Source organism: Lasioglossum baleicum, chromosome 7, assembly GCF_051020765.1.
Source record: "Lasioglossum baleicum chromosome 7, iyLasBale1, whole genome shotgun sequence".
Classification (NCBI taxonomy): Eukaryota; Metazoa; Arthropoda; class Insecta; order Hymenoptera; family Halictidae; genus Lasioglossum; species Lasioglossum baleicum.
The window spans coordinates 4,007,646-4,023,364 of record NC_134935.1 but is presented as its reverse complement, the minus strand read 5'-3'; the positions used below and the strand labels follow the sequence as shown (position 1 = coordinate 4,023,364).

The 15,719-nt window shown below is 39.5% G+C and overlaps 1 protein-coding gene across 3 annotated transcripts in view; it reads right to left on the bottom strand.

Annotated features, from left to right (window-relative positions):
• Positions 1–14,927, bottom strand: part of LOC143210536 (multiple PDZ domain protein) — a 165,390-nt gene extending 150,463 nt beyond the window's left edge. For 2 of the 3 annotated variants that reach the window (XM_076427454.1, XM_076427456.1), the window contains exons 1-5: positions 14,732–14,927; positions 14,335–14,407; positions 13,791–14,173; positions 13,587–13,712; positions 13,391–13,506 (exon numbers count right to left, since the gene is read on the bottom strand). In XM_076427454.1, coding sequence (XP_076283569.1) covers positions 13,391–13,506; positions 13,587–13,712; positions 13,791–14,173; positions 14,335–14,350 — 641 coding nt within the window. In that variant the 5' untranslated portion in view covers positions 14,351–14,407; positions 14,732–14,927. Of the gene's footprint in view, positions 1–13,390; positions 13,507–13,586; positions 13,713–13,790; positions 14,174–14,334; positions 14,408–14,610; positions 14,630–14,731 lie in introns of those variants that run through there. The other variant, XM_076427455.1, reaches the window with a different exon arrangement.
• Between the last annotated feature and the right edge of the window lie 792 nt (positions 14,928–15,719).

Below are 15,719 nucleotides of genomic sequence, written 5' to 3'. Positions count from 1 at the left end.
TAAAAATATCAATCAACAACCTATTATTGTAAAATCAACTAGATCTGTCTGGATCACCATTTGCTGCTCACCCTATTCGATCTGTATTCGTCACCCTTGAATGTGATTACATATACAATATTTTCAAACATTTATAGGTTCGATGACGAAGCAACGTGTTTAGTCCGTCCACGTTTCATTAAATAGTCGAATAGCACTACGACGAATGTTAACGTCGAGCTCTGTTAACGAACAGTGCGAATCCTACGTTACAGTTGAACGGCGAGAATCAAGTGGAGCACAGAAAGTGGGTCAGCCAGCATCATTAATACCATAAACGAAATTTTTTCGGATGAAAAGGAGGGTAGCATAAATTGGAACGTAAAGGCGTTTAACATTGGCGGAACAAATTTTCATACATTGCTGCTCTCCGCTTTTTAATACCGTCGGCTCCTCGAGTTTACCATTAATGACGTTTTACCTCGGAGCGCGACGGATCAGACTCATTCACTGCCCAGCAATTGTGTACACGATGAGCCTAAAGAAGTTTTCACTTCAAAAAAAGAAGCAGCTAAATGGTTGATCGCGTTAATGCAGCTTCTATCAGCTCGTCGAAAGATTTTCTTGCGTCTTGCACGTTCGCCGCCGCGCTGCACCGTCCCAGAGAAATAATTTATCTGTGATCGATGGTTCTCCTTTGAGAAAAGCCACCAATATGTCTCTCGGCTCCCAGTAATATCGGCAGAGATTCGCAGCCGCAAAAACTTCTCTTTCACGATTGAGGATCTTGTCTCGCGCGTTATCTCCTCCTCCTGATGAAACAGAATATCCGGCGAACGGGTCCGGCAGTGATCAAATGCTCTGCTTCGATGTATGTATGTATGTATGTACTTGTTTCGTTGCTACTCTCTAAGGAGAGCCTCGCGTTTTTCCCGGTGAGACGCGAGACAAGTTTCGGATCACCAGAAAAACTCGCTCCACCGATCAAAAATGTCGCATTATCCAATTTCTGCGTTTTCCCATATAAATAAGTAAAATTTCGAGTAGAGATCCGTGTAATTTTCTAGATTGTTGCACAGATTAAATCCGTATTCGTTCATTACACGCGTACACGTGGGAATACGGGCTTGCAGTACATTTCATATAGCGTAAAAATTCGTATAAAAATCCACGGTGCTTACATTTATTCTTATTCCGCAAATAAGTGATATTTGAACCTGTAATCGAGGTAAGCACAGCACCCCTTAAACTAAAGCGTTCGATCGGGTCTGTGAAGCGAAATTCCGCGCGGATAGTGAACGTGAAAAATGATGAATTAATTACTCGTTCGGTCGGCGCGATAAGTCGATTCTCATTATAATTCACGGACCAGCCGGAGAGTCGGCTTTCAAGTGGCGCGGCGCGGCAGGGTGGCAAAAAATAGCATACATACGAGCCGAGCGGAAAAAGAAGCGATCTCGCGATGCACTGGGGAAAAAAGATCCGTCCGGTAAGTCCGATCTAGAGCACTGCAAACTTCGCGTCCGTCACATTTCCGCGGATAATCCGGATCGTGGAAATCCGCCGCTTCAAATTCGAGTATTCGTCGACAGTCGAGCTACGATCGAATTCTACAAAAGTGCTTTATAAAGACGAGCGACAAACGTGCCACGAATTCTAGATACTCGTAGCCACGCGTCGAAACGTTTCAATTCGACGCGACAGGATCACGTTCGACGTTTGTTTAATCTTTCAAACACAGTAGATTAAATGAGTAATTAAAATGAAAAAAAAAACAGGGCGCGATAACGTGTCGGCGATAAAATATTTCGTTTCGAATGGTGAGCGTGTTTCGTTTGTATCGTGAAAACTAGAGGAAATATTTTCTACGGTACAGATAAACGGGACAGCCTGTATAAAAATGTTACGCACCGTCGTTTTTCCGATACAGATAAAAGAGCAACAGTCTTTGACGATGTCAACGGACGCAGAAAAATCCAGCGGGTAACCGTGACAAGAACTTTTGGGATAACCTAATAAATGCCCCGGCAGTTTACCGAACGAATGAAACACTGTATCGATTTACCACCGCGGAGGGCGAAGGGGTACGCAACGAGTTAAGGGTTAATCAATTTTCGAGTTCCGACGTAGTAACGCGGTGTGTCGACTATGTCAGAAACACAGCATTATTCGTTTGGGTAATTCTCAGACAATTATCAGACAAGCATAAAGAACTCATTTTTCAGCTGCTAACTGAAAAGAAACTGTTCTAACAATAAGAACGAACTAACTGTGCAGAGGATTCCATTGATCGTTCCAGTCTCGTCGAATGTAATTGTCCAGTGCAACGACACTGACATGCACTGTCGCGTCGACGAAACTTTTATTTTGTTGCTTATCGAGGACAGCAAAACGATTCGCGGAATATGCCTAAGCAATTAGCCTATAGCTCCAACGGAAGAAGTAAGTAGGACGAAACACCATCGGAAAAGATGGACAAGTTGGATAAATTGTACGGTCGGCCTTTTAATCAGTTCATTCGGCTAATTTACTTGGGAGAACTTGCTTGACTCCTCTGACCCCGAGAAATTTTTCTCTTGGGTATTTCTTGGCTAAATAGATCGCCCGAGTCTGCCACCGCAAATTGGCCGAGATATTTATTTGCTACCAACTTTTCTCCCTAACACCGCTTACTTCGCCATCAATCTACAAAGTTATATGTAGTTTGTTCACCGCGCGTCTCTTTATCAGACGCTCTCTTTTTTCATGAAATATTGCGACGTTGAATTATAATGTTAAATAATAGCAACAACTGTTGCATGGTTTTGAGTTTCTTATTTCTCATCTTAAATAATGACTTTGAAGATGCTTTCGGCGCTATAGTTTCCATCATTTAATAATATAGCAATTTTGCGAAAAATTTACTTCTTTCCTAACGTTTCGGTTCCCTTTTGAACCTTTATCAAAGGTGGAAATTTGCGTTTGCTATAATAACTTTATCTATGAAACATTAAATGTTGAGAAATAGATATGTACACTTTGCTAGTTTGTAACATATACTGCCAAAGGCCACCTTTGATAAAGGTTCAAAAGGGAACCAAAACGTTAGGAAAGAAGTAAATTTTTCGCAAAATTGCTATATTATTAAATCATCGAAATTGTAGCGCCGAAAGCATCTTCAAATTTAATATTCAACATTTACGATCGATAATTGGGATTATTTTAAATAATAACCCTTAGCAGTGGAGTATAGAAAATGAAGTGTTTCGAGGCGAAACGTGGAATTGGCACTCGTTACAGGGCGTTGGCAAATTTGTCGCCTCAAGGTTCGAACAAATGAAGTAGAAACTGTAGAAACGTGTTGACTTCGGAAAGACCGAGCTATCGCGGATACCAATCTCTATTGTATGTGCTTAACTATACATATGTATGTATAGCAGTATCGCAGCGGTATACTTCGCCGGCTAGATTGAACCGTCGCATCCGCGGGGAACACTTGTTACCCTCTTTAACAACCGAATTGTAAAACAGGTACGCGAGCCGACGACTTCATCGTAACCATCGCACAGTGGTCTGGAAGTCAGTTCTAGTGCGAATTAATTATTGTGCGAGGAAAAAATTGACATACTGACTACTTGTTTATTAATATAATAATTATTAATCTAATACTACATTCATTAAAATTTTTTAATGGCCTTCCAACTCTTGCGGGTTCAAGTTTGTGTATGTCAATCTCATTAAACGGGAATACTATGGTCGATTCTAACAAAGTCTTATTTTTTGACAGAAATCTATCTTCATAATTATTGCCTATTTTCCAACGTTTCTCAATATTTTTCATAAAGTTCTCTAAAATACCTTCAATATTGTGTCCGCTCACATTCCTTCCGGTGAAAATAGCCACTAACGCAATCGTTTTGTTTCAAATTCTTCAATTTGAACCATACTTCGAACAACTCGAAGCGGGTGATCGTATAGATACGTTTACTAAAATATTAAAATAAAATGATAATGGGATTGCGGGGGATCGCGTTTTCTCTTTGCCGTTTATGGAGACGAAGTAAGCTTTCAAATTAAATACTTCGCAACGCGTGCAAATGCGTGCAAATTTTGTAAAACTTACGACATTCTAATAATTTTTCTTAAAAAGTATCAGTTCATAAAATATATCATAAAGTGTGTGTGAAGGAAACGTAAACCTACCATTTCCAGTTACAGCCATACTGATAATATCATACATATACATAATATAACAAGATACTAACACAATTTATGCACACTTCAAGAAAGAACTCGATATTTTCAGGTTATAATTTGTAGCAATTGACTAACGCAGACAAACAAAATGTGGTTACTGGAATGTTGACAATCTTGCCAACAATAATATGGTGATGTGATTTACTAATTTTGCTTTTGTTATTGTAGTATACATATCAAACTATCATACAAGTATAAATTTTAACAGGTTTACGTTAGTTGGTATTTTTAATTTATTCGCGCTAGAACTGACTTTTAGACCACAGTGCATCGTCTCGAATAAACATTCGAAATAATTGATTAGTTAATAGAACTTTTACTTAATTTCTTGCACCGTTTTCGCATCAAACGGTTCGTACAATACTTCCCGAATAATTTATTTGCTCTATACGTGCAAGTCTGGTGAAGGCAAACGGGAAATTTCTTACGAGGGTTTTCCCGATTGAATTCATCGATTGAAATTCCAGTGTTCGATTAAAAACGCTTGAAAAAAAAATTCCTACCCGGGAACGGACGGTCAATTAAATCTCGTAGTTAGCGGCAGAACCGGAGCATAACTCGATATTTCGATTTGAAAAATCGAAGCGGAACTCAACAATCGACTCTGCTGCATGGCGAAAGAATTTTTTTCTTAGCAAAATAACGAGAATTTTCCACAACGAGACCGGTAAAGCTCGCGGCCGCGTGAAACACGCGGGAACGATTGATTCAATTTAAGTAATTGATTGTTTCTAACGAGAGCGGAAAATTCGTGAACCGGCGAAACTCCCGCGCTTGTAAATCAATTTCTGCGAATTATATTCCACGGAATAAAAATATACACTAGTATATATCCTATATCTCGCTTTGAAGCTTCCGCGGCGCTGGTCAAACAATTTCGTTGTGCGAGCTGTTAAAAAATGTAAACTGCCTCTGTTCCGTTTGAAGACGAATGCAATAACCGCGATTCATTTGAATAAATGCTTGGAACGCGACAAATAAAATTTTTTAACGAACACCAGCGAAATTTTCATCTCGCTTTTAATTGTCTGGACGTTTCAGACGAACCGGGCGTATGTTTTTATTCCAGCTTCCGAAAAACTGCACTCGAAAATCAGCGGGGCCGGGTTACTTTTAAATAATTATGTAAAATGATTAAAGATACAAATACGTTTTTACCGAAATAATGAAATAATTCTGAAGAAATTGCTGTCCAAATCAATGTCTGTGCAATTTCAAATAACTTATTCGATAATGACCAGGCTCGGTACAGATTATGAATGATGGGAATATCGTGAACACAAGATATCCTCCTGGGCGTAGGAACGATTAAAATGGGCAAAGAAACAAAAATAAATAGTCTACTCAGCGTCTAGACATCGATCGAGCCACGCTGCTGCTAGGATTGAATCGCCAGGAGCGAGCCCCAGGGCATAAATAATCCAGAAAGCGGAATAATTTCACGTTGAATCCGAATCCAAGATCGATCACGCCTACTCCTACGGACGATCTAACCCAGTTTCACCTCCGAGGCGTGTACATGCCAGTTTTTCCGCGGAATGGAAGCAGCAGCTCGATAAAAAACACCGATTTTACACCTCTTTTCACTTATCTGTACGGCTCACGATGTTCAACCCCTCCCAACACGCGGTATATCTGGAAATTCGAATTTCATACCAACTGGAACTCCTTCTGCGAGAACAGGTTCGTAAAAACACTGTTTGTCACATTTTTCAGAGCCAAACGTTCTACGAAAATTTATAACTTCCCGGAAATTTTTCTACAACGATTCGGACACAGATCTCTGGCAAATTTTTATATGCGTTCACGTGCTAAATATTCATATAGCATTTGCAAATCTCTTAAAGGTGAGAAAACATTTATTTTTACTGTAAAAAAATTGTTCGAAGTAGAAATCAATTTCTCCCTTAATCCGATTGTTATGAAACAATCTGCGGCCACGGGCCTTATTTGCATAAAGATCTGCAATCTGGCAGCTAATTCTGTGCTTTGGTGAATGGCATTATTCTAGTAATTTACACATATTTATTATATGAGGCGTGCAACTAAAAACGAGATTAGATTGCGACCACGAATCCTATATTATTACAGGAACATGATTAATAGCAATCCTTTGATAAAGGGATTTCCACATGCATATCCCCAACTTAAACAGAAAACTAGGCGAACGAGGAATTCATCGATCGCGAGATTAATCGAGTTTGAAAGTAATATTAAAATCATATTAATATCCGTCACGATCCCTGTGCTTCGTTATGTCTTCTTGTATTTGCATATATGCAGCACGGATACATACAATCCGCTGTCGGATGATGACTCCGTATAAACGAATTTGCAAGTAAATGGATTCGCAATTTTATAATCTAATGGAACTTTTGATCGAGTTTTCCGAAATTCCGAAATTGGTAATACATACATACCGTTATTCGAAGTTATCGCGTGCCATATTTCCTCGCCCATCTTTTAAAAATGCATCGTAAAAACTTGTTTTATAAAAAAACTACCTGATACTTTATTTGAATACATACCAGTATTTCTGCTCTTTTTCCATATCTTAATGGAAACGTCAGTTAGTTTGAGTATCTGACGTAAGAGCAAATTGGAACGTAAACAGACTGAAGAAAAACATACGGAAATGTGCAATCTAAAGTAACGAAGTTGCATCTCTACCGAAGTAGTACTCTATTTTTATGCATTACACGACCCACATACGTATACATTCACTCATACTCTTCGACACGTGTCCCAGACTATTGCCCGGTAACAAATCTAGGTGCACGGTAGTGCACCAGCCAAGTTCTCGCGCTTTTACTCGCCTTAACAACTTAGCCGTTTTTTAGAGGCTATAACTCGGCACTGGTACACTTGTTAAATGCTATCATGTCTCAATATTGGCAAAACATTAATCTTCCAACATTTGTAGGTTCCGAGATATAGGGGGGACCCCAAAAATCGCTAAATTTGTCACTGACTGACTGACTGACAGATCATCAAAACCTTTTTGGGTTGACCTGCAAGCTTGAAATTTGGGACATAGGTCCACCATAACAAACACTCAAAGGAATAATTAATTATCAAAGTTTGAAATTTTACACCTTAAAGCGGTTGTATTGAAATAAAAACATTACGAAGTAGGTACGTAGGATAGAACATAGCAGCATAACATACATAAGTATACGTTTTATTAGCTTCGAAGCAGAGGTGGGCATTATTTGGCGAAAAAAATATTTGAAATACTATTTAATATTTTAGATTTTATTTTGCTTAAAGAAAATAGTATTTTATTTGAACAATCTGAACCTCGAAATAAAATATTTCTATTTCAACTATCTGAACCTCGAAATAAAATACTTCTATGTATTTGAACAATCTGAACCTCAAAATAAAATATTTCTATTTTAACAATTTCATCCACACAAAATAAAATATTTCTGTTTTAATAATCTGAAACACAAAGTAAAATATTTCTATTTTAATCATCTGAAACACACAAAATAGAAACACAAAATCGTTATACCTAATATTTTCAGAAATCGCATTACTTATTTAATATTTCTTATTTTAGCAATAATTTAAAGAAGAAATGGTACTTAATATATAAAACTATATCATTTGACACATTTTCGTTATATTTTTTTGTTTGATTGCTGCTATCACTGCGTATATCCACTTCAGTTCACAGCATATGCCTACTGAGGTTTGTTGATAAACATAACAGTGTATCTTATCGCCAGGAAACTATTTATACTCAGAAATCTATCGAATGCGAACCATTATTTTGAGCAATAATATTTAAAATTGAAATTGAAAATAGAGACAAAGTCCAAATATTTTTTCAATATTCTTAAAATAAAATACTATTTTCAAAAATTACTGCAACAAATAAAATATTTTATTTTCAAAAATTACTGCATCAAATAGAATATTTTATTTTCAAAGTTGTACAGATACTGTAAAATAAATGGGATTATATATATATATATATATATATATATATATACTATTTACTATTTAAAATACTATTTTCCCCAGCTCTGGTTCGAAGTCGCAACAAATACTGATGGAAAAGACAATCGCTCTAACGTAAACAAAAGAAACTGCACTGAGCATCGTCTATAGCGGCGGCGGGGTGGGGGGCAAACGAATCCGAGCGTCGCCGGCTCTTCGATACATTGAATTTGGATTTTGTCTTGCAGATTAGAAAAAGATTTTTTTTCTTTGATACCTACTTGATAATTGATGAAATTTCAACAAAAATTGCTGAAATCCCAAGAAAACATCCTGTAAACAGGAGCCAAGTTCGTTAGCTTAGAAATACCCCTTGCAATACTGAAAAAAACGTTTGTAAAAATTAGTTTAAAAGAATTTAATTTTTAAAGTTACATGGAGGGCTAAATTATTCAAACTTGGCCGCTACCTAACACCTTTTATGGCCATTGGTTTAAAAAGTAACGGCCAAGTTTGAATAATAATTTCGCACTGCATGTAACTCCTTAAAAATTAAATAGCGTTCTTTGAAACTAATTTTTAAAAACGCTTTTTTCGGTATTGCAAGAGGTATTTCTAAGCTAACGAACTTGGCCATATTTTGTTTGATCTCAACTTTTTACGGCCATAGGAACTTGTTTACAGGATGTTTTTGTTGGGTATGTATTGCACAATTGACATTCCTTTTATCAAACGAAACGGACAGTTTCGAAAATCCTCGAGCCACAAGAATGCCCGGCTCGAATCGAATTGCAATGTCGACAAAGTCGAAAACTTGAAACATCGATCATGCTTCAACCGGATCCGAGTATAAATCGAAACGAGCGTGAAAGAAGTTTCGCTACTCGGAAACTTCGGCCGTGTTCGAGCCCATTCAGCGTGCGTGCCGGTGAATTCTATTTACGTAAATTCTGATCGATCTGACACTTTCTGCCGGCCGTGCTCGTGAATGAGAACAGTTTCTAATGTGAACGTTTGCGCCCCCATATTCCATCCATTCTACGGTTTTCGACGCAATTAGCGAATCGCATTTCAGGACGATGCGCGGGATACCTATACAATTCACAAATTCAAATCAATTCGAATCAAGGGGGGATTTGCATCACGCGTTTATTCAAATTAATTACTTGGGCTTGATTTCAAAGGATCTCCCAACTGTGCGTTGACCCGAATAAATCGCTGCGTTTTTTTACAAATTGATTTCTTGAAAATATGCTCTCGTGGCGTTTGGAACTGAAATATTTATAATATGCTAATTTTCGATTGAAACGGTTTTTCGACGCAATTACGGAATCGCATTTCAGGGCGGTTTGCAGACGACGTCTGCAATTTGAAAATTATTACGAACGTTACTTTCATTTCAAGGAGTCTCTCTACTGTGATGATTCGAAAAAATTTCGAGTGATTTCAAGCGGTCAATGAAAACGCTATTATCGTAGAATCAGACTTAGAGGGTCAAGAAACTACCCTCGAGCCTTGGTAACTCCCACCGAAACGACAATCTTTGACGATGGCGTTCATTTGAAATCTTTGCGCGACACTCGAACAAAAGAAGGAAAAGGAAGACCGTGAATTTATTGGAAGACTCGAGTGGTCTGTTCAAAGAAATCACAGAATGTTCCCTTTGAAGTCAGTTCGAAAGACCGCGCCAAGATGCCAGCAGAGAAAGACATACACATACACAGGCAGGTTAAATACATAAATGTTGAAAATCGAAGTCGCAATCCAATCAAGCCTACGAACAAATCAAGTAATATTCGATTCTTGTAATAAAATCCAACATTATCTTGCTATTTGTCGACAAGGATATTAATGAAGTTTTCAAAACAAATTGAAAGTGGCTATCCGGTTATCGACATACGGATCAAAACTAGGATTATACTATATGTATTAATGAGCTTCGGTAATTATGAAGAAGATTTTCTCATCTGCAGAACTGAAAACTTCGATATTGCTGGAAGTCATAAATTTCACGTGCATCAAATGAATTGCAAAAGAAGACGCAAGCAGGACGCTCCGCTGAGTTATGGCATGTGAAACATTTTTCCAGTGAATCAATTTTGCGGGAGCTGGTAGCGTTCCTTTCATGTCGTATAATCGCAAACAATTTTTTGATTGGAACAAATTGTCGTACATTATTCCTTGGAATTGCTTTTTGCTTGTGTGCTTCATTAACACAGAAACACCTCGTTAGAGATCACAATCTATGTCAATTTTAAATTAACACTGGAATCGAGCACCAAACGCGACTATATGAATTAGAAAAACACGGAACTACGTTCACCCTTTAAAAACGAAAAAATTTTTTAAAAATCGGACCAAACAGCTTGAGTTTTTTTTAGATATCAGAAGGTATAACATTGTTGGATCTACAAAAAGCATAAACACTACAAAAATTTCTTTACACGTTAACCAGTGAACTAATCGCAAACTCGGTACGTTAAGTGCAATTTTAAAAAAGCGATTCGCTTTTAAATAGTGTACGAATACTTTTTACGCTGTGCGTTATCATTCTCTCCTGTACAGAAGATCTAAAATGTCCGTGCGAAAATGACAAGTTCGATGGTCAAAGCTCGCAAACATTCGCGAGCAGTTTCGGAAAAGCGCGACAAAGGGAAAATTAAATCCGTCGAACAACATATGTGTTGCTTTACGCACCGAATAAAACAGTCCGATCATATTTCCCGCACACGAGCTGAAAATCCGTCGGGTCGATTCACTTTCGAACAACAAATAACATCGAGCGACGTTGTTTGCACACGATCAAGCTAACGAGAAAGATGATCGAACGACATCGGGTCGATCGTGCGATACATACGAAAACCGAAAGCGAAAGAGAGAGATAGAAAGAAGGAAGGGGATGGACATACCACCTGAAGATTTCCTGCCGCGATCAATCTTCACACGAGCATAGCGTCCGGTTCACGTTCACGTTCACTCGGTCCGGTCACTAAACATCGGACTAGTGGCTGGTGGAACTGCCGGAGTGCAGCAACGTAACAACGTGTGCAACAAATATAGAAAGAAAAAAAGCAGAGGACACGGGTAGCAGAGCTACATGTCTCGTGTCGACGGCCGTTGCTGGTCCTGGGAGGCCGTTTAACTAAAAGAGCATCGAACTGTTCCGGTGGTAGCGAGAACCGGGTACGAAGGGTGAAAGAATCGGCCGCGACAAGCGAACTGGTGCACCGTCAACGTGTAGGAGCGCGACAGGGGTTGGTTCTCGCGGCGACGGCGACGACGGCGACGACGACGGCGACGACCAACTGGGCAACATAATCAGAGAGAAACGTGTTGCCGGAATAGGAGAGAGCGCGGAGCGCCTCCTTTCGCACCGAGGACCCGTCGAAGACTGCTCGCCGGAAAGTGGGAGGCTCTTTTTCGAAAGCATCGTTTTCTCGGCGGTGGTGAGGCTTCCGGACACGGGTAACCGGGCATGCGTGCCACAGGCCACAGGCCGGCCGATCAACGCACTGTGCACAGGGTGTGCCAACAAATGCGCGACAGAGTTCGATTGCCATCGAGAAGATGTCCTACGACCTTTCGGTCACGAGGCGGCGACGATCGAAACCGGACACGCGACACGACACCGCGCGATTATCATGCCACCGTGGAAAATCATTAGAACACCGTCGTCAATTGTACGAGCTAACCCTCCCCGCTTGGGATCTATCGAGGTGTACAGGACCGTTGGGTAATGTCGCGTTCGGTACGACGCGACGGAACCTACAGGCTCAACCAGAAATAACGGTCGCTGATTAGAGGGGTGAATCTACACCTACATACTCAGGCAAATACGATGGTTGCTGATTAATCTTTAAAGATTAATTTCAACATTTAAATCTTTTCCAAAGATTAAACTGTCAACCGTACGAGCTACCCTCCCCACTTGGGCTGCTTCGAGTTGTACAGCAACGTTGAGTAATGTCGCGTTAGGGTCGAAGAGAGCTATATAGCGAGGCAGAGGCGATGGTCGCTGATTAAGGGGCTGAATCAACACCTCTGAATTGGATTTAGTACGCACTGTGCACAGGGTGTACCAACAAATACGTAACAGAGCCCGCGAGCTGCCAAGAGGCGACCCTTGGACCCTCCAGCCATGAAGCGGCTCGAATTATTGTGTCACGCGATTATTATGTTATCGTGCAAACTCGCTAGAACAGTCAACTGTACGAGCTATCCTCCCCACTTACGCTGCTATCGAGATGTACAAGAACGTTGAGTAATGTCACTTTAGGGACGAAGGGAGCTACATGCTCAGGCAGAGACGATGGTTGCTGATTAAGAGGGTGAATCTAGTATACCTCTGGATCAGTGGACTTTGGTGGTACAGATTTCTTGGTTTAATTACTTACGAGGGTACTTATCATGGAGATGCAGAATTATTCGTTTAGTCCCTTAAGCGTTTCTGGGAGATTTGGAAAGAGCGTCGTCGAACAATTTATTCGATATAGAATTTTGTTGCATGTAGAAATACTTTCTCGACACCCTGTACACGGATACAACGTGGGGGTTAAAGCCGCGCGAGGGTTGCTCAATCCGTGAACAGAGTCGAAAAAACAGTCGAGCGTGAAAATGGGCTTGATTCCTCGGATCAGTTCTCAGTTCTGGCTGAGAAGATCCAGCGTTTCGACACGGGGAACATGGACAGTGTTCCTTGAACACCTCTGATGGAAAATATTGCGCTTACAACTAATAATTATAATTAGGCTAGTAGGGATTTTCGGAAATTTTGATCGCGCGCGAAATTTGTTTCGAATTTCAGACAAAATAGAAATGCGATTAATACTTGAAACATTGAATTTTTTAATGTAATATGAACCAACCGAGTCGATAATTTGTAAATTATTTTCTGGACACACTCTGTCCCTTAACGACTTTAAATGACCAATTAGTGTCGCATTTATACACTAATTATACCTTTGAGGCATACAGTATCGACGATTATAAACGATCATGCATTATTGGTAACTCTACTGAAAATACGTTTGCTACAAACAGGCGAGAACAACAGCTAAAATTATATGAAAAGACGTAGCTGATATTTAAACGTCATTCGTGCCCAATCCCGACTTGTTTAACATAATCGTGAATCAGTGTATGCTCATAATTAATTTTTTACTAAAACATTTGAGCTCGCTAATAATTTCTACTACAAATACGTTTTATAAAATCCAGAATGACTTACCAGCCGGCGATACCATTCGGTTGTATCTCTTGCAAGAATATGCCAAGCTCCCCTTTGTCCTTACTGCGAAGCCCAACAACACTGAACCCCAGGCTGGTTCCTTCGGGTTTGTATAACTGGAAAAGCAGTATAGTTAAGTCGCGAGACTGTCCTCTCCATTGTACAATATATTTTCAAAAATAAACAATGCAATTACCTGCACTGTGAATATCTGACGACCTCTGGCTGCAGCTTCGATAACTTTCTTGAATTCTTTAACATATGTAGTTGTTGTGATCGGAGGCATGCCCATAACTTCCGAAACCAAGCTTGGACTTGTAACCTGTAACAAAAATTTCAAACGTTACATCTTGTACAATTAATGCTCGATCGAGTGCTAGTTTTAATTGAAATTACTCACTTGTGCACTCGTATCCTCGCTGCTGCTATGCACCAATGGAGCAACAGGAACTCTTTGATCCTCGAGTTCGCTACTGTCTTGATACAAGTCCTGATACATGTTTGGCCCGAGCGGTTGCACCGGCGTGCTAGGAACAGAGAGTTCTAGGTGTCCGCTGATATTGACATCAAAGTCTCCTGGTAGGATAGACGGATGCTGAGCCAACTGAGTGTTCAATTCGATGAGAGAGTCTTGTATGGTCACTATACTGCGAAACACTGGATCCTCCAGGAGGGAAATCAAAGACTTTATGTCCTGAGTAGTATGCATCTGTAGCTTAGGATCGTCGCAATCTTCCACCCTTTCTTGCACATGCTCTAGTAAGTGAAGCGCCGTAGATATATCTGAAATTTTAAACAGCAAAAAGATCAAGTCTCCGAAATGTGGATCTACCGACAATAAGCGAATTTATCTAGCAATTTAATTTCTGATGGGAGGTATCTTTTTAATTATACAACTAACATATTCAACCAAGATTACCAAGGTGAACGTGCATTTTATTTACCTGTATTCAAAGGCATCTTGATGCTGTTGGTTCCACTTTGCTTAACAGAGTATAAAAATTCTTGCACTTCTACCTATAAAAAGGAACACACATGTTACATCAAAATAATGGTACATGTATTCGAAATGTTTTAAATGTAATGCATCCTTTCGATGAAATTGATTAAAATCGTTTAAACGCAGTATTATCTTAACCTCTACAATAGACAATTGTCAGAAACGAGTGATTCAAGTACATTCAATTTTAATTTCGATTAATAATCGTCCTGTTGCTTACAATTAGAAAGGATTCGCGATTAAATAGATCGTCGTTAACTTTAGCTCAACCATGAATTTATCGTAAATCAATACGCCTGTTCATAGAATTTTTTGTATTAATATATGTAGTACTGTATTACCTCGCGGAAATCCTCTCAAGAAATTCAAATAGAAGAGAGACCAGCTGCGAATCGATATCCTCTCACGGGATTTCACAGTTGCGCACAAAAATTACAAGCGTTTTCATTAAATATCACAGAAAGCGTGCAATTGCATTTTGCCATCAGCTGACTGTACCAAACTATCGAGCACTTGACAGTTCATGACAGTTCTTACCATAGAGAAAGTAACGTGGGTAGATCGACTTCGACCTGTGACGATATGTTTCATCATAATGATGGCGCTAGAGCGGGAAAATTTGAATAGCGACGATCACGCAAGTGTACCTGGTTGAGAATGTTCGTTGAATATATATTTAAAGTACAGTACATTTTCCAAACTTCAATTTACTGAAAATTTCCTGTCCTGTCGTGAATTCAAGTATAACGAGGAAGACTACTTTTAATGTGAAAATATTAATATAATTAAAAATACAGAAATGTAAAAGTGACTATGTAAATTATTTCGATATTAGAATGATCATTATAACATTAAGAGAATGTTTAACGTATCCCGCGAATAATAGAATTTTAGTTGCAAATTTCACAATCGTTACATCGATCTCCAGTAATTGTTTATGCTTATAAATATAATGCTGGATCGAATAAAAAACAGCTGGGAGCCAAGACACAAGGTACAGCAGCCAAGAAGACAAAATAATCATAAAAATCCAAGGTCAAGCAGCAATCGCTCGATCGCTAATGGTGTCGGCAGAGTCGACCGGTCCCCTTTGTGGTTTCGAAAAATTTCAATAAAAATAAAAACCGCGCTAAAAATAGCTGGGAACAGTGTTCTGGTCGTGGTCAGATCAGTCGGCGAGCACCTATCCCTGCTCGTTGTTCATCCTAGTTGACCTCGGGTAGGAATCTCTAATCCATGATTCCGCTACGAGCGATCGTCCATCGACACAATCAACCCGACATGGCGGTGGTCTGCGGCATCGACTCTCAAACGAACTCGACGAAGGAC